Raw genomic sequence first — 22,351 nt, forward strand, 5'->3', positions numbered from 1 at the left:
CCAAGGAGTTAATTTTCTAATGACACAAAAGGTGGGCTGGAATCATTAAATATTAAGTAGCAGAAGGCCTATTTGCTCTAGAAATAGATGACTAAACTTTGTCTTAAATAAGACAAGAATTTATTCTAAAATAGTTTCTAGGCTAATCAATAAGTTATAAAATTCAAGTGTGGGATTGAAGAAGTGCTTAGAATAGCCACAGTAGTCATCTCAGAACATTTACATAACGCACTGTTCTTTTTTTATATGAAATACCAGGATAGTGCAACTTTTACACCTCATGATGACAAATCAGACTTTGTCAAACACTTGTCATGTAGTCCATGTCTGGATATAGAACAAACCCTCACGACCTGTGAATCAGCATCCGTGTGCTAATTTATTAACAGTTCTCACTTTGTGAGTGTGTAAAGACATTTGACGAATGGAAACTGAAAAACTAAACTCATGACAACAAGAATCCAAACAGAAACAGACACACAATGTGTTAGCAATATCATTTTAATCTTTCCCCTCAGTTTAAATTCACTGTTGTACATAAGTTACACTTTTTCCTCAATTTCACAGGTTATTTTTTCTCTTCAAACTTCCAGTTTGACCTTCCTCTCGTATCAAACGAAAAAAAAAGCAGATTGTATTATACAAAAATGCAAACCAATTTTCACACAGTGAATTCTCTTACAAAGTCATAAAATGGCGTAATAATGGCTACATCCACATTGGAGGAAGATAATTCTAGACATTCCTTAATGGAGTATAATATACATATAAAAACTTTTTTTCTTGCTGAAATCAAACCTGTACCTTAATTTAAGAGACTTTTTACAAGGGAGTAATCATATAAAATAGCCATTTGTCGAATTTCCCCGGAAAGTCAGGGAATAAAATGTGAGCCTCAAACAGCAGTAACAGAGTTCAGTGGTCAGAGGTGGGAGTGGAGGTGTCAACTTGAAAATTGAGGGGTAGAGGCAGCATTTCCACTCAAGCAAAAAAAAAAAAAAAAAAAAAAAAAATCACACAGGAGATTGAAATGAACATCGTTGCTATATACTACACAATAAAGCACCCCGTATATCATTTTTCATTTCCGATCAGGGCTTTTTGGGATCATTCATACGAGGGACACAACCAGAGGTGTGGAATTCCGAGAGCTCGTGAGAATGCGACACAAATCGTCAATTAGTAACTGCACAATCAAAATTACCAATTTGGGTCAAAAAGAAAAATGTCTCGACGTCAGTCAAATAATCTCTGTTATTAACGACACCTAAGCTCAGATGGTCATTAAGACTTTCAAGTTCACTCAACTACTGCAGAAAAAAGGGAGAAAATTTGTTTTGTTTTTTTAAATCCAATTAGATCAATGATTCATTAAAACTGCAGGAAGGCAGTGTTAGTATGACATTGGAAGTTGGGGTCACTAGTGTATGATGCAAGGTCATGCCAATTCAATTTGACTTTTCAGATCACCTCATGTTCCTAAAACAGATGAGATAAAGGACCATTGGAAGAGGATTTAAGGCTACCTTCCACGGCGGTCCTGAATATCCTCGTTTCAGAAGATCCCCCGGGCTTTTCTAATAGCGCATCACTATCACCCAATACAGCACACTTTGAGAAAAAAAAAAAAAAGGGGGGGTGGGGTGGGGGGGTACATTTCCTACAATACAATCTAGCACACACAAAACATCTCCATAGATTTTCAAAAGATACAGAAGTTTCCTCTTCTTCAGAAGCATATTTTATAAAGAACATCTTTGTTTGAACACAAAAGATTTAAGTGAACACACATCAATGCGCACAGAAGTCCTTCGTCTGGGAAAGGATAAAGTCTGTGTTGGCAACCAGTGGACAGATATCAAATGAAACAAACAAAAAAAGCTGATTGTAAGTAGAGATCATTTAATATAAATGCTGAGCGGGTAAAATAAGAGGTGGCACATTAATAGTGCTTTAGTATATCAATGTATGTATACATACTCATATGTATAAGTGAACTGTGTACCTAAACAATAAATGTAGCAAGGAACAGCCACAGGCTTGAAGTGTGGTTAGAAAATGTAAAAATGATAATATAGATGCGCCCAATTTGGAAGAGATGTCCACTTAACACCCCGAAAAAAGTAAAGATGCAAAAACATTTGCGTCTTTGCTTATTTGGCTCAACAAATACCAGGAATTTGTCGCGCCTGTTTCTCGACCCTCGTCTGACAAATATGAAGACTCAGCAGAAAACTAAAAATAAAAGGCTGGGTCAAGAGCATCTCCTCCGTGCTTTGAAGACAAGGACTCACTCCTTCCTGGCCCATCACTTGCTTTACCAAAAGGCAACAAACTTCGTGTTGAGCTTCAGCGGTAAACAATTAACAGGATGGAGAAAGCAGTGGCGGCGAAAATAGTAGTGATGGGGACACGTGAACACTGATGACAAGTTCAGAGTGGACCAGGGTTCATACAAGCCAACATTGATCCGTGGGGAGACTGTGGGTGGGAACGTTTCACCTCTCTGTATCCAATGCTAAAATCCTCAGCTGTAAACATGAATTCCGATGGACCGTGCTGCTGGAAACGCCGCAGCGGTTTTTCTTTTAACCGTAAAAAAAAAGCCCGAGCTCGGTAGGCCGCCCCAGATCGCGACAACGTAAAGCACGAAATGAAACAAAATTAAAATACGAGGGAAATCAACTTCATAGAAGTTAGGAGAACAAATGACGAGATAATCCCAATGGGGAGGCCGTTTGTGTGGCCAGATGAGAAGCTCTGAGGAGAGAAAATCTGAGTGCCGAGGAAACCGGGGAGGGCCCTCTCGTTCCCGTTCGCGACACAATCGGCTAAGGCTGACTGCAGCCCCGCAGAGCGCAGGCGAGGAGCGCCGCCACCACAGCACACCTGATCATGCCAGGATCAGGAGAGGCACATACAGAATCCCTTATAGAAAATACGTGGAAAGCTTGTTATCAAAAGACTTGTTGTTGCAATCTTTAAAACAGAATGCTTTAATCTACATTATATACTGATTTTCTTTCCCCCCCAGGTATGAAAACAGACATGAGTTTATAAAATGCTCTAATAAAATCATACATTGCATGGCAGCAGATAACATGTATTGGTGCACATGTGGCTTGTACAATACGATTTTAGCATCTCTGTTTTCTCTGAATACTGGTGTAGTACTGTGACGTTTTCTCTTCTCAGAGATCTGGATCTGGGCAACCTTTTTATTTACTTATTTTATTTTTACGATTCTGGGGATGAGTACCAAGCTACACGCGAGTCATTTCCAATATTATACGTTATACCTTCATACACTGATAAATTATGTGAGGATTTTGAGAGTGCACGAGACTGGACAGTGCTCATTCATCTGCTTATTTATATTATTAAGACCTATGAAATTATGTGGGATGGGAAGAATTCTATATTCATATTTAAGCGTGGAAGAGGTCCGTCCATTCCTGGATAAAATGTTAATTCCACTGTCATCATCACTACTATTCTCTTTCCTTTATATTGTGAGCCTTGTTAATCTATAATCCAAGTACAAAACAAAATTAACACACATGAGAAATGTTATATTCCCTGGTTTCCAGGCAAGGAAAGTCATTTTAAAAAGCTCATTCACAGAACAAAAAGAAAGAAAATTCATATCACGGCAGATACTGCTCATCTTCTAAATGGCTGTGTGTGCCTGTGCATGCTTTTCAATTGAGCATCTTGAATGTGTGCATGACTTTAAATATGTATGTATGTGTACATGTCTGTGTGCATGTGTGTTTGCGTGTGTGTGTGTACTGCCTAAGAGCAGGAATGGACGACGCCATTCTTCTGCATCTCTGAACCGCTGGCGCCGGGATCAGAGCTTAGGCTCAGTGCAGACGTCTTATTGGTGAGTGACAGCATGGACCCGCCTACTGCACTTTCCTGCATGCTGCTGGAGCCGTTTGACACCTCGCTGCAGTTTAGAACAGAACAAAATAATAATTCAGTGACAATTGAACATGACAAACAACGCAATACAGAAGTCAATAAACCCACCCGAGAGCCAGGGAGATTTCCTCCAACTGAGTCTTGTGCTCTGGTTGTCCGTTCTCTGTCGATTTCAGTTTGTACTGCTGAACATCATGGGCCGCTTGGTTTTCCTGGTTTAATACATTATTTTCAATAAAAAATTGGATCCAGTCTCAAAATTGCTTGCGGACACGATCAGCTCACCAAAGCCATCTCCCGGGTCCTCTTGCCGATCTCTCTCTCCACTTGGTGGAGCTCCAGACTTAGCTGTTCACTGGAGACAACGGTGGAACTTACTCCCCCTGCTGGCCACTTGGGCTGCTGCTGCTGGGCAGCTACTGCCTGGTTCTGGCAGGGCTGCACAGGCTGTCCTGCCAATGCACTGGCCTCCCTCTGCATCATCAAAGAGTTACTGGCAGCCTGTCACATCAGAGAAGACGCAAAAAGACTCAGTTTAAACTGGAAATTTCTGGCATTAATCGAAAAATCAAAGTATAAGCGCAGTTAAAAATGATTCGATTTTTTGCACGCTGTCAACCTACCTCCATACTTCGCATTTGCGTCTGTTGATTGATCTGCTGGTTGACCTGCTGCAGTTCAATTTTTAACTGCTCTCTGTCTGACGCTGCCATTGGTAGGCTGAGACGGTAAAACAGTGAAAAGAAATGATGTATTCAAACATCGACAGTTGAAAGCTTACAGAATACCAGGAAGTTTAACTCCATGTCTCACCGTTCATTGAAATGTCCCTGAGAGGAGGCAACCTGGTGTGTGGAGTATGAAGCCCCACCCCATCCAACATGGCTTCCACATGTGTACTCTGTGAACTGCAGTAGAATAACTTTTAATTACATGTGCGGAGGTACGAGAACTAAATTAAATGACTACCGTATTTTCCAGACTATAAGTCGCCCTTTTTGTCATAGTTTGTCAGGGGGTGCGACTTGTACACTGGAGCGACTTAAATAAATACATTATTACAGAATTTCACATGTTCGTTATTTTCACACTGACATCCACAAGAGGGCGCTCTAGGCGTGTGCACCTGAGGAACGAGTTTCTTTAGCGACGCAGAAGAAGAAGCGGTGCGTCGTCTATGGAGTTAGACTTGATTGTTTGGTAAACTTGCTCGGATGTTCTTTATGCTATAGTTATCTGAATAACTGTTAATATGTTACGTTAACAAAGCAGACACGTACTCAGTTCGTTGTGGGTCATGTAGCTGAATTTGTTACGCTAGCATGCCGTAACCCTATTGCTAATCCATCCTAATTGCCTTTCAAGATGAAATGTATGTTCTTGGTCTCGGATTTTATCAAATAAATTTTCCCCCAAAATGCGACTTATAGTCCAGTGCGACTTATATATCTACTTTTCTTCTTTATTATGCTTTTTTTGGCTAGTGCGACTTAAACTCCGGAGCAACATATAGTCCAGAAAATACGGTATTGTGGGGAAAAAAACCCAAAAGGATTATTTAAAAAATGAGTACGAAGCATACAAAAATAACAGATTCATCATTTGTAACAGAGAGGCACAATTGTAAATTTAGGAAACTGTTTTGCCGATACTGATACAACAAACACACCTGTTATTCTGCACACCAACCCAGGCTCCAGTTCACCTCCCGCATTTCAGTTAGAGAAATGAGACAGTATTTACCTAATTGCTTAAAGCCATTAACCCTATTTACTGTCTCCATGATAGGTTCCAAAAGTTTAGCTAATGACAACTAAAGCAGGCATCCAGTAAAGGACACCTACTTTACTGACAAGGTTGGGTGGGCTGATGGGTGTGTGCAAGCCCTTGAGCTATAATCAGCTAAGGATGGCAACATGTGCAGGGCAACATGTTAACTAAAAATAATATGTTTAGCCAAATTAATTCAAGCTAATTCAACCGCAATTGCCTCTTATCAGTCACAAAAGCACTTTTAAAGGGGTGTGTGTGTGTGTGTGTGTGTGTGTGTGTGTGTGAGCCTTTACCTGTCATGGGAATATGCTTTGAATTTTGGCTCTGGGAAGATGAGGCCATGGCCTGCACAGGGCCAGTTGTTTGGTAGCCGGTTTTTGAGGTGCGAGAGATGGCACCAAAGCGTGAAACAGTAGGCTGGGGGCCAAACGGAATAATAGGGTCATCGTCTTTGACCTCAGCTCCCCTTCGCGGAGCTTCTAGTGTTGTTTCCCTTAGCTCTTTAGCCTCCACATTCTGATGAAGCAAGCAAAACAAAAGACAAATTTAGAAAAAGCTGTTTTCTCCGCTGGCACTTCTGTGTTGAAACATCCATCAGTTCAATACCATCATTTCCATTGCGCCGGAAACCATAACGTCTTTGGGTTTGGCATCCTTTGAACCGATATAGGAGCCAATTGTTTCACACGACCACGGCGAGTACTGTCCAGCATAGTCAGGCTCTCTACATTTCATAATGTTTTTAGAGCTCTCGTCGCCGTACTGCAGACAGAAACAGTCACCAACAAATCAAATAATCACTGTGATCTGTCATAATCAAATGTGGAAGCTCAGTTCTATGTCTGAACGATGCACGGTACGAACCTCTGGGGCGTAGTCACTGGGGAAGGGATGTGACAGAGTGGGGGAGGCAGCAAACGGTGGGGGGGAGATGACTTTCCTTTCCTCCAGCTGAGACAACAGCTCCTGTCGGCGTCTGTGCAGGTAGTCCAGGCTTGGCTGGGAGCCACTATATGGCGGTCCCTAAGAAACCCAAATAGTGTTGATTAACTGATGAAATGGATTTCTCATTCATGTTAGGGAATTCCAAGTGAGATATCCATATAAAGACATGACTCACCCTGACATAAGCCCTCATGGGTGGAGGCTGAGAGCCAGGATTATAATAGCCATCTGGGGGGTATCTGTCCCGAGCGCTGGGTTCTGGGTGGTAGAACGAGTTGGCCTGTCCTGATGATGACGGGACATCCAATGCTGCAGGACTCATTCTGACCAGACCGTCTCTCTGAGATGGGTAAGGCTGGGGCGGAGGCGGAGGGCCGGAGTAGGCTCCGTGGCGACCTCGGTCGTGGTGGTGAGGGTAGGAGAAGGGCGGGTTGGAGTGAGGGGCCTGATAGGGGCGGTCAGGAGCGCCGTAGCCAGAATAAGGATCCTGGTAAGGGGGTCCTGACTCACTCGGTGGAGGAGGATTACGCATGTAATCTCGAGGAACATACTGAGGTGGCTGTTGGTACGGATATCCTGAGAAATCCACAATGTTAATATTAGATTTTTGCTTTTCCTGAACTATTTCCCAACATAAATTCTAAAAATAAACATTCATACCTGCTGAAAATTGCGGGTGCTCATACTGAGGACCTGAAGGTGGTAGACGAGTATCGTAGCACATGTCTGGGATCTGGGACTGGGGGTAAATGGGCGACCCTCTGGGTACCACGGGCATGTGTTTTACCCCAGAAAGATGGTCCGCTGGCATCCGTGGGTGGGCCATGCCAGATTTGGGAAGAGGGTCCAGACTACAAGATGTTAATTTGGAAGACAATATTAGGCAGATTCAGCCCGCGCTCATTACGTGACCCGTGGTTCTCCGACTCCCGCTGCACTCACGTGTCGGGTGGCGATCCCGGACCAGTGGGACTCCCTCCATCCATCTTCATGGGTTTGCGCAACAGCTCATAAGGGACTGCGTCCGTGCCGCGGGCAATAAGCAGCGGCAGGGAGGGTGCGCCGCTGCCGTTGGTTAGCGGCGAAGGCTTTCGGGTCACTGCTACATCGAGTGGAAGGCCGTCGTCGGACATGAGCCCGCCTGAACCAGGGAGGCGTGCTGCAAGACGCTTGTTCATCTTACGATACCTGAAAGAAGCGAAGGGAGTGTTTTTCGGCGCAGGGGAGGTGGAATCAAATGGTTTAAACGGGACATCGTCGCTCACTTCTCCAGTTCTTCCTGAGAATGAGCGAAGGTGCAGCTGGCGCCGCGAGGACACCCCCCCTTCTGCTTCATGTCGCGACACATGTACGTTTTGTACTTGCTGTGCTGAGGAGGCTGCAGAGAGACACCGTGTGAACGTGCGAGGTCAAAGGTCACCTTCTCCCGAGATGTTCTCGCTCACCTGCTGCGGGTCGGCTCCTTTCTTGCTGTGGTTCTGAATGAAGTCCACCAGGCCGTGCACCACCGTCTTCACTGCTACCAACCCTTTCTCCAGCTGTTCCCAAGTGGGAGGGGGAGCATCTGGAATGGGGGCAGTCATGAGAGACACGGATATCAATGGCGCTCCCTCGTCACGCGGAACCACCAAAGGGGTTCTGACGCTGCCCCTTCCTTTCTTACCAGGACTGGGATCAATGTTTGCAAGCAGATCCAGGTGGGGCCTCAGCCTGTTGAGGTTCGCTGGGTCTCCAGTCCTCTGGAGAGCAATGGTGAGTTCCTGAACACTCTGGGCAAAAGATGCCGGAGTCTGCAGCTGCAAAAAGAAAAGTGAAACTTCCTGTTTAGACAAAGTGTCCTGGAAGCTGGAAAGTGTTGAACTGAAGCAGAAAGGCCCACTCGGCGCACCTTATCTATGATAGACTGCATGTGGGACTTGTGAGACTGGTCTCCATACAGCAGGGAAGACCACTGGTCAGGGGCGATGCGGAGCCCGCCCTCCATGGCAATCTGCACGATCTGGGAGTCGTGCTCGCGCCGCAGCGCTTCGTAGGTGCGGAACTCTTCTTTCAGCTGCATCAGAGACGAGTCTTCGTCCCGTTTGGTCACCTGATGCGCAGAGGACGGCGAGCGCTCATCAAACACTCTTGATCGGCCAACAGAGACATGAATGTTGCAGCTGAACTTTGCTGAGTATTTTACCTTAAAGCATGAAGCCCTGTAGAGGAGCTGCACCACGTGGCCTATGCTCGTCTTAGAGGCTTGTGGGAAGCGGGGCTCAAGTCTCTGGACAACAAACAGAACCAAGACCTTCCTGGACAGTGCTGAGCCGTCCTCTAGAGCGAGGAGGACCAACTTCAGAGCTTCCTCCTGCATGGCTGTGAAAGGAAGCACCCTTGTTCAGGCCAACTCGGCTCAGAAACGAACCGCGACGCCTTTCTTGACTAAAGCTGCCTACCGGGGCCAAGGAACTGGCATCCCCGCGCGCGGACGGCAGCCCAAAGGTTGGACGAGAGCTGCTGAGGGTTCTGGTGCTGCAGGATGAGCTCGGTGACGGTGCGCTCGCCCAGGGAGCGGGCGGCTCTCATGGCTCGGACGCGGCCTTCCTCCTCCACCAGCTGACAGTGGACGAGAGTTACCAGTTTCCTCTGCATGGGTCGACTCAGCAAGCTCTGGGCGGTGCTGCTCAGGCCCACACCTGGCGGGAGGTTAGACAGAAGGGCTGAAATCAGGGGAGAAAAGGCTCGTTTGCTAAACGTCCGTTACGTGATTCGCTGTGGATTTTGGTGGTTTGCTTTAAAACCTTCCACCTGGAAGAGTGTCCAAAGTGTGTGAAGTGTGTTGGTACCTCTGGTGTTGCTGAGGGGTTTGAGGTAGAGCGCCAGCTCCTCCACACACTGTCTGGCCTCCTCATAATGCTGGGAGTCTTCTGGACTGGTAATCAAGGCAACGGGCTGAGCCTTCGGGACCTGCAGATGAACACACTGAGGACATTTGTACCAAAGCTTCTCGCTGCGCTCGTCCGTCCAATATGGTGCAGTCAGAACGTCCCAGGAAGGATGATACGATAAACCCCCACCTCCGACCTCATGATTCTGATCTTTAAAAAAACATTTTCTAATTCGATGTTTATCTAAAGTCCAAGAAGAAAAACACTGGTTGGATCTGACAGATTTTTTCAGTTGCAGCTGTTAATTAACTGCCGAGGTTTTCCTGTTACAGACACACTTCGTCACCTTTGAGCTGTTTCCATGACTGCGAGCTGTAATTTCCACCTTCCGAACTGACCGGAAATAATCGCTCCTCAGCTGATTTTTCACTTCAAACTTTAAGATATTTTAATTGGGAATATTTTGCACTGTAAAAAAGAGCTTAGCCCTGAATGCGGAGAGATTTCCGAGCCCTGGTGGGATCACTATCATGTCTAAAGTCACATTAATGCCATAAAGAGTCAGACTGGACAATAAACTGGCCCCTTCGTAAGACAGAAAACCCCCATGACACAAGTGTGTACTGTCCAAACGACAACTGAACTTCCAAAAAACCTCCATTGGGCCGCAGGCAGGAACGTTCCCATCATCAATGATCACCCGGAGCTGAGCAGCTACTGTCAATTTAAGCCAGGATTTCCACGAGCACATTCTAGAACAAAGCTTAAAGCGGCGGAAAAGTGGAGCAGGCCAGTGTAATATCAGACAGATGAGGAAGAGCTGGAGAACCGACAAAAGGTAAACACACACACACACACGTACGCAAATGGTGCGACAGAGTGGAACGTGACGAGTGCAGGAAGTACGAGGAACCATAAAAAATGCAGACGTGTTTACACAAACCAATTAACTGCTCTCAGGAGGACGTTGTGCTCTGCTTTTACCATAAAGAATCTATTTTAGTCAGGCTGGTCGGAAAAGAAAATGAATCATCACAATGACCTGCACGTTATGATGCCAACACACTCATTAACTCAACAAAAGAGCTGAAACGTTCACACCTGAGACCAACGAATCATAAGACTTGAGGAATATAAAGGCGCAGTTGTGATATGATGGTACAACTAAGTGCTTTGAGAGCAAAGACGTTTAAATAATTCGATTAAATAGATCGAATTATACAGCGATCGCGGCGCTGATTCAATGATGAGAAGTCTGATCGCAAATTTCTGTTCCAGCCCGATTCAGGATTTCCCGCTTGGTAAAACTCCAGACGAAAGCAGCTCAACGGTGATGACGGAATCCGACTGATAAGCATCTCAGAGGTCAGGCGACCTTTGGGGGGGGATGGATCGGGCCTTACCTGGCCACCCACGAGCTGGAGCAGGGCCGTGTTGACAGGGAGCTGCTCGATGTCCGTGCTGATGGCCGTCTGGTCAAACGGACAGGCCTTCCGGTGCAGCTTGTTCAGGCACATTTTGCAGACGGTGTGTCCGCAGCCCAGGCTGATGGGCCGCCGGACGGTCTCCTCGAACGTCTGCGTGCAGATCGGGCACAGCAGGAACTCCGTCCATTGTGGCGCTTGCACTGGCATGGTTTATATGGTGATGGGACACGTGTGTGTGTGTGTGTGTGTGTGTGAGAAGGGACGCTTTGACACAGACAAAACAAATAATATATATTTATATATGGAAGATTCCACTGGAATCAAGATTTCTTTCTTCCGAACTCAATCGTTCTTATATGTTCTCACACATTGTGGATTTGGGAATCACATTACGTGATGAATGCTGAAAAACAAGAGAGGGAGAAGGGAATTACATCAGGATTGATGAGATTTCCACCAAAAATGCGACCTTAACACGGAAAAATGTCCATCAATGGCGACAATATTCAACGCTCCGGGGGTTTTACCCCACAAATCCTCCACAAATTTATCCAGCACACATCCACGGGAATATACCAGAGGTATAAGTGCACGGATTGAGAGTTCAGAGAGAAAAGTGCCGAGAGGGGAGATTGAAAACAACTGATGTGTGGCCCACTTTAAAATGCCGGTTAACACTCCGACTACGGACAAAGGGTCCTGAGGAGGCTACCAGCCAAGTCCATCTGCGCTATCCAACTTGACATAAAGCTAACGCTTGCTAATACACTCGTGTAACATTCAGCCAAAAAGAGTACTGTGTTTACAGCAATTACATTTCAGGGGCTCCATACGTCCAGTGGTATAAAGGAACGTCCCTACTGGGGAAATATAGCCACCATAATTGGACTTGCTAAGAGTGCGTAATGTTACTTTCAGTGTGCTAAGCTAAGGGTGGCTAGTTTGCTAGGTTAGTATACGTCGTCTGTTCAAAGAAAACAAAACCCGATTAAAAGATACAATGGCCGGTTGGTGAGGAATGGGTTTTTATATATTTAATTCCGCCTACGATTTTGTAACAGGGCACATTACTTTAGTTACCATATCCTATATCGGTCAAGGAAACACCGTGATAGTGTAAAGCGAAGCCATTTGACTTCACGGAGATTATGTAACGCTAGCATCCGAAACCACCCCAGAAAACAGCTGCTATTGAACTCTTCATTTTTTTCTTAAGTATCAGTAGCCATAATATAATAAAATACGGATTCTTATTCCGATGTGTTTCGGCCAATTCGATTTTAGAGCCGGAGCTTACGTCGAGAAGATAAGGCTCAAGGCGGACAAGCCGTACTCCTCCTTCGATTAGCAGTTAGCTTATTAGCATGCTAGCCACCTTCCGCGTTAGCCACAAACAGTCACAGCTGTGTAATTTGACTTAAAATAGCAATTTTTGGATTACGCCGCCATTTCGAACAAAAACAAGTAACCGTTGAGCCTACTCACTCATTCCAAAAGACTTGGAAGATGTTCATCTTTCTTGAGGAAATAGTTGCGATATTTCCCTGCCATGTCGACTGTGCAGCCTAGCTGCTGCCGAGGTTTAGGGAGGGTATCAACTCGACAACAGCCTTACTAGCCGGTTCGAGCTAGCTGGGAAAAGATGGTGTATGTGTGTCCCCGAACGTGTGGCAATGGCGCCCCCTCCTGGCGAACACACCAGTTTAGCCTGAGCGGCATTTTCCAGCCTCACATCTGGAAGACGGTGAGTTAACATCTGGAAAACGGAACAGTCAACTGTGCGCCACATACATACACACATATATAGACATATGGACGTGGGAAAATGATTCCAAGGCAGCATCGATTTGTTTATTGACAAACAGGAATGTTTTTTTTACTGCGGATAATGCGACTTTTACAGCATCTAAAGAGAAACAATGTCAATAAATTCAGGTTTTCTAAATGAGTCACAGCCCGGGTTGATGGTTTTAGTTCTTGTTTTGTGTTCCCTTCTCTTTGAAGCGCTTAGAACTGTGCGCGGAATCGTGCCTGCGCGCTCTCCTTACGCAACAGGGAGCGTCTCCTGCATCGGGTTCTCCGGGCGAGGGCGAAACTGAGGCAGGCTTTTTTTTTTTTTTGTATTCCATTTTTGCTTAATCCCACTGGTTTCTGAAGGGATTACCGGACCATTCATGATTGAGGGGGGCCGCTGGCTCGCTGGACGCTGCCCGCGGAGGCAGTTGCGAAGGCGGCGAACGGACGCGCGGCGCACGGAGGGAGCCACGTCGGGAGGAATGGTCTTTGGTTTGTCCGCTTTTGTTTTCTTTATCTAAATCCGCAAGGCGGGAGGAGGAGGGGGGGGGGTTCTGCTGTCTTCCCACGTGAGTGTGCGGGTGATGCACGCTGCGATCACACGCACGTTTGGAGCCGAGTTTGCAAACGAACGGTAGCTCTCGGTTGCGCACTCGCACCTGACGTCGCAACTTTCCCCACGATGGTTTCTTTCTAAAGAGCCTCTTCACCACATCTCCAGGTATCTTACACACTCTGTATTCACCACTTTCCTCGTGTTGTAATTAAAATTTCATTTTAGCCACTTCGAATTCCAAATGTGCGAACGTTTAGTTTCATTGAATATAATATTTATCGGTGTCCCTGATATTGTTTATTCGCGCAGGGGCTCAGTAGACAGCAGTTGCTTATTCTCATTTTGAAGGATTATCCTGGGCTGCAAAGTAATCAGTGGATAAGGCAACGTGACTGAATCCACATCACATATCTCCTCAGCGGGCAGATCACTTAGAAAAGTCTAGATGTAGCATAGACATGCCCATATTTCTTTATTTGTTTATTTGTTTAGGTCCGCACAAGTAGCCCATGGAGGAAGAGAAGGCGTCTGATAAGCTAACGCAACCGAGCCCCCCTTCACCTGCTGGTCTTCCCATCAACTGGGGCCTCATCACTGGTCCCGTCCAGCCCGTCCTCTCCGGGACCTCGTTCGTTGCTCGGCTTCCTCAAACGTCTGCGGCGCACACGCTGCAGACCAAAGTGAGGTCCACCGCGCAGAGAAGGACGAGAGGGAGGGACAGGGACAGGGACAGGCCGGAGCCTGAGGCGTTACTGGGCGGTCAGAGCGCACCCGAAGGTCAGAAGGTCAGACAGTGGGCCGGAGGGAAGTGTCGGGCATCCGCGGGGGCGTCGTCCTGGAGATCGGGCGCCGCGAAGACCTCGAGCACCAGCGATGAGGAGGAGGAGGTGGAGGTGGAGGTCAAGTTGGAGATCCACAGCCCTCCGGCTGGCGTGAAAGGCGAGCGAGTGTTGCGGCTGGGAGAGGAGGCGGACGCGAGACCAAAGGAAGGCCCCACTGACGGGCTGCCAGATGACACCTGTCAAGGAAATCCTCCGTCCCCCAGCGCCTTCAGGAGTAAGGTCCCACCTCCTCTTCCTGTTCTCTCCACCCCACCTGTCACCACCCCCGCCGCATCCTCAACGTCTTCCTCCGCATCAGCCAGACACTGGGCACCGCCGAAGGGCTTCTGGAAAGTGGCGCGGCCAGAAACGCTGCTCCTCAATGGGGTCGGCCCAGGCAGCTTCACCTCCAACCTTCCTCTGAGGGACTACACTCAGAGCGACGTCCCACCTGAGCCATCCAGCCGCGGTGCTGCGGCGCCCACGGCGGATGGGACTGACGCCCCCTCTGAAGTCAAAGAACCGGAAGCTGCGGAGGGCTGCGAGCAGGAGGAGGACAACAGGGGGCCGTGCAGTCCAGACAGCGGGGAGGGCGAGGCTTCCCAGAGCGCCGCGCCGTCTGCTGATGAGCGGCTGAAGGTCAAACAGAGGGCGTACGCGAAGTTAAGAGAGAGGCAACAGAAATGCAGGGAGGGGAGAGAGCAGGGGGGGAGAGAGCGCTCCAACTCCGAGGACGTGGCGCAGGAGGGCAGAGGTAAACGGCAAAAAGCGCGTTTCGGTTTTGACCCGTCACAGCTTTACATCACTTCCTGCATCCACCCTGTCACACACTCACACTCAGTCATCGTTCATACAATGACAGCTACCCGGGGAGGGGGGGCGGCGTTCCTAAAAAATCTGAGCCCCCCCTCTCTCCTCGCGTTTGAGGTTTATTTTTAGCACTTTGAATAATTGATGATGTCACAGAAATCCTTTGCGCAACATAGGTGACATCGAGCTGCATCACTCAGGAAACCAGTATGAACCTCTCTGATCCACCTGACACACAGGTCCGTCCACACGGCAGCTTTGTGCCATTAGGAGAGAGTCCTGGTGCAGAGAAACGGGGGCGGGGGTGAAATCAGGTCATCTGCTCAGAAAGGGCTCTCAGACACGCTCTTATCATGTAAACATTTCACGACTTCTGGCATTTGCAACCGCTCAAAATGACGCCATAACATCTTTGCGTGCTGCCTTATAGATCGCCTGTACGCAACCTGGCGGACGCCCAGCGCAGAACAGATGTCAGATGTGCAGATGTGCACACAAACGCTGCTATTATTAGAAGTCGGGAGCGGTGGGGGGAAGTGTCCCTGCGTTTGTATCGCGCGCTAAAGCGCGTTTTTGCACGTATGTACGGCATCAGATTATCTATGTAATCACGAGCTTGTACGTGGCCGCGTGCATATGTCAGCACAGGTGAACCTGCAATGTTCAGGTGATCTGGGAATCTGCAGCTGTCGCCCAGCAGGTGTTGCGTAACCTTTGTTTTTGGGACTGATTTTGGGGGATCACGTGAGCTCGATCACTGCGTCCAACATATGGAGGCTTATGAAATCGCCTGTAATTAATTGTAATGAATGACCTCATTTTAATGGTTGTTTTGCGTGGTGGCAAAGTGGTTTGATGTCTGTAGTGTTTTTCTTATAGCAACATCAAACAGGAAGGTGCTAACTGGCATTGTGATTAGTCATATTTATGCACACATGGCAGATGTGTTATGTAAATATCAATGCAGTCTGAACTGGAGCATCAGTGAGCCGGCGTATCTCATTCAAGTCACGTAAAGATGATCTTGTATTGTGCAATGTGGGAAAATAATGTCTCTGTGTGGTCAGAACCTGGAAATGTGCAGCCAAAATGTCCAGATGGTGAAAAGAGAACAACAAAATCCTAGAAAGGACGAGATGTGCGTGCCTGCTGAAGGAAGATTTAGGAGAAGACCTCTTCGTATTTTACTGTGCCGCTATCTGAATATCAGATTGACTGAAATTTGCAAATTTTCTGCCAAATTGCAGGTGTCCAGGAGCTCTCGAGCAGCGCAGACTCGACCATTCTTGCTCAGGACCTTGAACCCTACTTGAGGTCAGAGACAAATTGCCTCTTTATGATGTAGCATTGAGGAAAGTCTTTGAGTTGCAGAAGGTATGAGAGAACTGAAGTCTTCAGGAGTAACTAGACACTTTACCAGAAAGATATGCTGCTCTAAAATGTACTATATATCAAATAATAGACTTAATTTTGGATTTAAAATGTACTGTATGTCCTATATACCGTTGGGCAATTTACAATCTTCCGATGTTCTGGTGCTTTGTGAGTTCTCCTCCATAATTAACAGGCTAAACTGAATTACCAGAACAACAAGGCTGTTTCCAATCCAACAAACGTGAACTCTAGTCTCTTCCAAAATCTGAACCTTTGTAAGGTATTGACCAGACACATTTAAATGCTGACTAAAAGTACTTTATGGTTATCGTTTTTATTTGAATAATCATTTTTAATTGTGGTGTGAAACCGCTGCTGATGAGGTTTCGATCTCTTTCTGTGTGTGTGTCTGGATCCAACACCAATCTATCGAAACAAAGTGTGTGTTTCGACACCCAGGAGAGAATGAATCACACTCTGTCCATTACAAGGATAATCCACATGGCTGGTGTATCATGCTATCTTTATCACTGGGCCAGAGGATAAAGACAAGTACCGTCGATGAAGCACTATACAGAGCAGCTTAGCTGCTGGGGCGTGACGATAGATGAATGGATGATGCCTCTCCCTGCTGCTCACGGCCTGTGCCACACCCCAGTCTGCCTAGCTGATATTACATAAGGTGGCTCAGGAAGATGCGGTTTGATTTAACATGTTCGGTCACTCTTTGTACAGTGTGGTCCTGCTGGAGGCGTCACAGGACAGTTCAGAGCTCTGAACATTGATTGGTGCATTTCCCTGGATAGATGTGGCCTTGTTTCATTACCTTGCCCATGATCCACGCTGTGTTCGCCACTGATCTCCATGTTTTTGTTGTTTTGTGGGGTTTTTTTCTATTCTGCATCAGGTCACTCCTGGTAATTAGCGACGATCTCCCGCTGAGCCCGAGGCACGAGCAAGCCAAGCTTCTCCTGGAGCGGGCGCGTCTCAAGGCTCGCTCGAATCACATCAAGGGCGAACGGCCCGGCAGACGAGCCCACTCAGATCAGAGGCCCACCGTGTAAGCTACTGTTGACTGTGGCGCCTTTGGCATCTTAACGAGTTATATATTAGAGCTTCAACAGATCAGATTTTGCCTCAGACTTAAGGGGAATGAGTGGGTAAGCTCTCACATAGCTGACAAAATATTTTGTTGTTGATTGATGGGGATTGGCTAGGTGTTGCATTTTGAGCAAGCAGGATATTGCCTCCTCTCTCAAACATCCTTCCAAATGTCATTAAGATGTGCTCCTGTTTTAATCCTTGCAGCAGAAAACAACAGGTGGAGTCTCTTCACGCAGCACCGGTCCAGAAAGCGATTCAAACCGAAGATCCACCGGCTCCAAATGCAGCAGGCCCTCTCCTTGTCCCCAACCAGACAGACACATCGCCCGTAGAACAAGGCAGACGCTACGGTTGCTCGCCCACACGCGTACGGTTTGAAGATGAATCGGAAAAAGAAGCCGAGTCCCGGTATTTGGACCGCGTGAGACAACGCGGCAGGCCGGAGAACGCCAAGTCCAAGAGCAAAGAGAGCAACGTGGATTCTAGTACCAGCGGTTCAGAGAGGGGTAGAAGCCACAGAAGTGTTTCAATGCCACCCCCCCAGAAGCCAGAGGATGTTGGCGTCAGCGAGGTCACAACCGTGGTGAAAGAGATAATAGTCCTGGTAAAGAAATGTGAGGCGTGTGGCTCTGTAGTCCGCGAGCTTCAGCCGCTTCCGTCGCCATCAGATCTACAGAACACGGAGCAGCAGAACATCGGAAACGCAGAGGACCCGCGGGGAAAGGCAGTACCTCACTGGGTGCCGCCAAACAAACCAGAGACGAGCACCCGTCCCAAAGCCCCTCTCACCGTCACCTTTGCCGGAGCGTATGTGCTCGGGGAAAATAAAGAGGGCGGCACAGGATGGAAGTCGTCAGGTTTTGGGAAACTTCGGAGAAGAAGCAGGAAAGGGGAAAATCGCTTAGAGTCCGGACACGGGCCTTATGGCCCGTCATGGGCTCAGCGGCGTAACTCAAATCCCAGGAACAGGGCCAACTTGAGCAGAGCCGTTTCCTTTGCTCCAGGAAGCCCCATAACTCTGGAGCCTCCGCTGCTGGAGGCATCTGGAGGAGCGAGGGACTCGACCGCCCCGCCGCTGCCTATAAAGTCAGCCTTGAAGTCAAGTTCAAGGAACCGCTCTGCTGCCAGCCAGTCCACAGTTCAGTTCCAGGTCACGTCAAGTCAGGGAGAAGGGGTATCCCAGCATTCCATCCTTATTGACTCTCCAGAGGCCAGAAGAGAGTCTCCAGTTGGATTAACCCCAGGGGCCACTGCAACCAGCAACCCAGTCCCCTGTATCAGACCCTCCACCTTGAGGTACTCCCCAGCCCGTCTCACTGCAGATGTGCCAACCGCTGAACTCTGGGATGCAACTCCAGATGGAACAGGTGAGAGGTTACCATGGATAATGCATAAATCCATTTACTCTTCGGTAAGAAGGATATTTTTGACCACCGCGTGTCCATAAAATGACTCAACTATGCCGCCTGGCTCATGGTTTGTCCCCTATTTTTGCAATCCACCAATCGCACTCTGCTTCCTGCATTAAAGAATTGTGGAATAGTCCCGAATATTAGTGTAGGAACTAATCCCGCCAAGCGTGAAGACACATCCTAGGGAAGAACTGAAACTCCAACTGCATTGGAGACCCCCACATGCAGAATGAGGCAAAGCATTCTATAGATTCATCTGCATTTTGTTGTCTACTTAAAATGCTTACGAAGATTTCAAATAGACAGCAAGCAATGAACTCAACAGTGATCGATCTGGTGTTGTGTCTCTTTGTTGGTCAGCAGGACTGACCGGAGAACTCGGCGCTGGTCCTGACTGCCGTCCTGCACTGCGTGGCTTGGCTCTGTCTCGGGCTGAGGACCTCAGAGCCGAGCTGCTGAGGGCAGAACATCTGAAAGCCGAAGCTTTGTGGGAGGAGAACTCTGATGGATCCAGGCAAGCCAAAACGAACATTCTCAATTCAGCTCAATAGGTTTATCCCACACTAACGTTTCTGAGAGTGCTAGAGTGGTACTTGAGGGTGGACGTTAATGTGAACGCCAAGACAATACTGCCCTCTTCTGGTCATAGAAAGCATTACTCAATAAACCACTAACACAGTGAATAATAACCACACCAACAAATCTGCATCTCAGCTTCATTGACAAGGTGTTTTGGTTTATTTTTTAATTTTGTTTTATTCCTGTCCATGAAAAATAACCTTCTGATATTCTATTTACAGAAAGCTTGATGGACGACCAAAGCTCTTCCTGCGGCGCTTCTTTTCCTCCATTGGTCTTAACAGCGTCGGTAGACTGGTGAAAGGGGGCCGCTCCAGCAGCATGGAGCAGCTCAGCATACCCGCTGCAACCCGGGCCAGCTCTGCCTCCCCAAGCCCGACCCGAAGGCCGCAGCCCGCGAGCAGAATACAGAGGACCCCCTCGCTGCAGACCCTGCACACGGTGAACAAAGCGCTTCGAAGCAAATCACATGAAATACTTCTCCTCCTCTCTCATTTCACCTCCAGATGCACATTTTACCCGAAGATGTGATTATAGCTACTGCTTTTTTTCCATTAATATTCCATCATGTATGCCCTGCTATAATGCTGGGTCTATTTCTCCCTCCATTTTCTGTCTGCACATCACATTTTTTGTGTTTTTATTCCTTTTTTTTAATTATTATTATTCAATTACTTTTAGAAGATGTTCCTGCTCAGTTTAGTCATTATTGGAAAATGGGATTTTCGCCGTGTCTTTAATTTACCACTAGGTGCTGCCACTGGCCCAACTGCGCAAGGCCTCCTCTGTGCAGAGCCTAGAGAGAAGAACAGAGCGCACCACCATACTGGGGGAGGTGCAAATACCTTATGGCTTGGCTCCCAGGTATAGATCAAAGACAGGTAAAGTTGAAAAGATATTTCCAATCATCTCTTTCTGGTGAGTGAATTTCTGCTTTTGCAGCCCTGATAGTCCCCAGCTGGAACTTCAACAGGCCTTGAGTGCAGAAGATGTACTCGCCTCCAGATTGGTGCGTCCAGTGGGTCGAGTCACCCAGGTTTTTGCGGATGGAAGCCTCCTATTGGAGCTGATTAGGCCCCCAAATGGTCCCTTTGGTTTCGTCATCTCTAGAGGCAAAGGTCGACCGGACACAGGTGACTTTTAGAAAGCCTTCTCCTGACTATTATTACAATTTCCTTATCCTACGCATAGACACAATGTAGAAATTCTATGTATTCTATCTTTTTTTCTGTTTCAGGTGTGTACGTAGAGAAGGTGGCTGACAGCAGTGGCGAGGGCCCATACACGGGCCTGCTTGGCATCGGCGATGAAATTCTGCAGGTGAATGGGGAGCCAGTGGCCGGCCTCAGTCTGGACCAAGTGACACGGCTCATGACCCGGGAGAGCACCGCTTCTCTCCGCGTCATGCCAGCCCGACGCTCGCAGCGCTGAAAGGGAAGGCAGCGCGGCACACTGCAGTTGTCGGATTTGAATTCACCATTGCATACACCGATGGATTGTAGAAGAGATTTCAGATTCAGGGAATTTTCTCATACAGGATTACTGAATAATTTTTTTAATAGTGTAAATGCAATAGGACCCTGCAACGAATGCAATTACATGCATTCATCATGGTATCATGCATGCTTTTTTACGGCAACCTTTGGCTCTATTTAATTTATAAAGAGGCTGATTTAACTATTTATTTTGTGAAAGATGCAATAATAGAAAAAAGCTTAATTCTTTAATCAAGCCATGTGTGATTACATAGATATTTTGTGATTGAGCGTATTTTTATATTGTTCTGAGTAGATCTGGTTTCTTATATAGTTTTCTGCCAGGTGATTGATTTAAATGGATGTGGCCACGTTTTCCTGGTACCTGATAAAATCCCATGTGATACAGTAATCATAATGAAAGAATATTTGTCATTAAGTGTTCAGCTTTAGTATATTTCATGTTTTTCTTTTCACTCAGGTAGTTGTTGCTCCTTGCGCCATTTTACACATTGTAATGCTGTAATCCAGGTATACAGGTTCTTTATAAATAGAATTCTAAATTAAAAAAATCTATTTTGCCACAACGCTAATGTGTATTTATTAATTAGTTACAGCGTTTGAAATGATACTTTTAAAAACACATTGTACAATATCTCCGTACATTTCTTAAAACGACGCGTTCGTTCCCACCAATTAAAAAAAAAAAAGACTTTAAAGGGATTAAGCAGGATATGCTGAGCTCAAGACAGGATGTAGGATGAGGATCATGACTTCAACAGGTCGTGACTATGTTGAGCACACACACCTCTATCTATCTATCTATCTATCTATCTATCTATCTATCTATCTATCTATCTATCTATCTATCTATCTATCTATCTATCTATCAGTAAATTGCGGTCATGATTGGAGTTAATCCGGAATATTTCAGTAAAAAAAATAATGTGTAAATCATATCTTAGGTACTTGCCACCATTTTGGCAGTCGTGTTCTGATAGAGGCTCGTTCATTTTATCTGATGCGACCAGCAGCCGATACCCCGCTTATCTTCAACGAGCATGACTCCACGCAGGGACCCCAAGGGAAGGGCCGCCCGATACCCCCCCACCCCCACCACCACCACCCACCCACCACCTCTACCCGCGGGAGACAAGCGGCGCATCATCCGTTTGTTTCCATCCGCCGTCCCTCAATCAATAAGCGCTTACGCGTCAGTTAATGAAGGCGCGGTTTCGGTGCGCATTCACGCCCGAAGGCGCAGAAATGGATCCCTGCAAGATAAAAACAAATAACACAGCCCTTTACAGAAAAGGATAGCGTCGTGCGCTATTATGGCTCGGAAATAAAAACCCTTTTCTTAATATAAATAGGTCAAAAGCTTAACCCGAGCTTTTGTTTCGTCCATCAAAAAAAAGACCTCAAATATAGCTCAGGCTACAGTAGTACCTTGCGTCGTTACAGGCCGTTGAGTCTCCACTGTT

The 22,351-nt window shown here is 46.9% G+C and overlaps 2 protein-coding genes across 8 annotated transcripts; one reads left to right on the forward strand and one right to left on the reverse strand.

The window, feature by feature from the left end:
* Nucleotides 1-485: 485 nt before the first annotated feature.
* Nucleotides 486-12,586, reverse strand: rc3h1b (ring finger and CCCH-type domains 1b). 2 transcript variants are annotated; one of them, XM_057055992.1, is made up of 20 exons: nucleotides 12,428-12,586; nucleotides 10,919-11,345; nucleotides 9,474-9,594; nucleotides 9,084-9,323; nucleotides 8,828-9,003; nucleotides 8,534-8,734; nucleotides 8,309-8,441; nucleotides 8,091-8,209; nucleotides 7,911-8,023; nucleotides 7,588-7,833; nucleotides 7,306-7,496; nucleotides 6,821-7,221; nucleotides 6,565-6,723; nucleotides 6,307-6,462; nucleotides 5,994-6,216; nucleotides 4,741-4,828; nucleotides 4,551-4,647; nucleotides 4,213-4,428; nucleotides 4,036-4,139; nucleotides 486-3,952 (listed from the first exon to the last, which is right to left on the reverse strand). In XM_057055992.1, exons 2-20 carry the CDS (start codon nucleotides 11,147-11,149, stop codon nucleotides 3,796-3,798), a joined length of 3,372 nt encoding a protein of 1,123 aa, XP_056911972.1. In that variant the 5' UTR covers nucleotides 11,150-11,345; nucleotides 12,428-12,586; the 3' UTR covers nucleotides 486-3,795. The 2 variants fall into 2 exon arrangements, with proteins under 2 accessions (XP_056911972.1, XP_056911971.1); XM_057055991.1 differs by having other exon boundaries at nucleotides 9,084-9,347.
* Nucleotides 12,547-21,454, forward strand: si:ch211-13f8.1 (uncharacterized). Of its 6 annotated transcripts, none has more exons than XM_057055994.1 (10): nucleotides 12,547-12,686; nucleotides 13,785-14,867; nucleotides 16,171-16,237; nucleotides 17,205-17,357; nucleotides 17,606-18,768; nucleotides 19,174-19,327; nucleotides 19,614-19,833; nucleotides 20,144-20,256; nucleotides 20,335-20,525; nucleotides 20,630-21,454. In XM_057055994.1, the coding sequence occupies exons 2-10, from the start codon at nucleotides 13,802-13,804 to the stop codon at nucleotides 20,821-20,823; spliced, it is 3,321 nt and encodes a 1,106-aa protein (XP_056911974.1). In that variant the 5' UTR covers nucleotides 12,547-12,686; nucleotides 13,785-13,801; the 3' UTR covers nucleotides 20,824-21,454. The 6 variants fall into 6 exon arrangements, with proteins under 6 accessions (XP_056911974.1, XP_056911978.1, XP_056911977.1 ...); XM_057055997.1 differs by lacking the exon at nucleotides 12,547-12,686 and adding an exon at nucleotides 12,980-13,457 and having other exon boundaries at nucleotides 17,609-18,768; XM_057055993.1 differs by lacking the exon at nucleotides 12,547-12,686 and adding an exon at nucleotides 12,982-13,457.
* Nucleotides 21,455-22,351: the final 897 nt, after the last annotated feature.

Source organism: Takifugu flavidus, chromosome 15 (assembly GCF_003711565.1).
Source record: "Takifugu flavidus isolate HTHZ2018 chromosome 15, ASM371156v2, whole genome shotgun sequence".
Taxonomy (NCBI): Eukaryota; Metazoa; Chordata; class Actinopteri; order Tetraodontiformes; family Tetraodontidae; genus Takifugu; species Takifugu flavidus.

Excerpts from the sequence above, each read along its gene's own strand:
- rc3h1b (XM_057055991.1), bottom strand. The coding sequence starts at position 11,149 with ATGCCAGTGCAAGCGCCACAATGGACGGAGTTCCTGCTGTGCCCGATC. Across the intron at positions 4,429-4,550 it reads CGCAAATGCGAAGTATGGAG|GCTGCCAGTAACTCTTTGAT; the intron begins GTAGGTTGACAG and ends CTGATGTGACAG. Across the intron at positions 3,953-4,035 it reads GAAATCTCCCTGGCTCTCGG|CGAGGTGTCAAACGGCTCCA; the intron begins GTGGGTTTATTG and ends TCTAAACTGCAG.
- si:ch211-13f8.1 (XM_057055994.1), top strand. The coding sequence starts at position 13,802 with ATGGAGGAAGAGAAGGCGTCTGATAAGCTAACGCAACCGAGCCCCCCT. Across the intron at positions 20,257-20,334 it reads CCTTATGGCTTGGCTCCCAG|CCCTGATAGTCCCCAGCTGG; the intron begins GTATAGATCAAA and ends CTGCTTTTGCAG. Across the intron at positions 20,526-20,629 it reads CAAAGGTCGACCGGACACAG|GTGTGTACGTAGAGAAGGTG; the intron begins GTGACTTTTAGA and ends TTTCTGTTTCAG.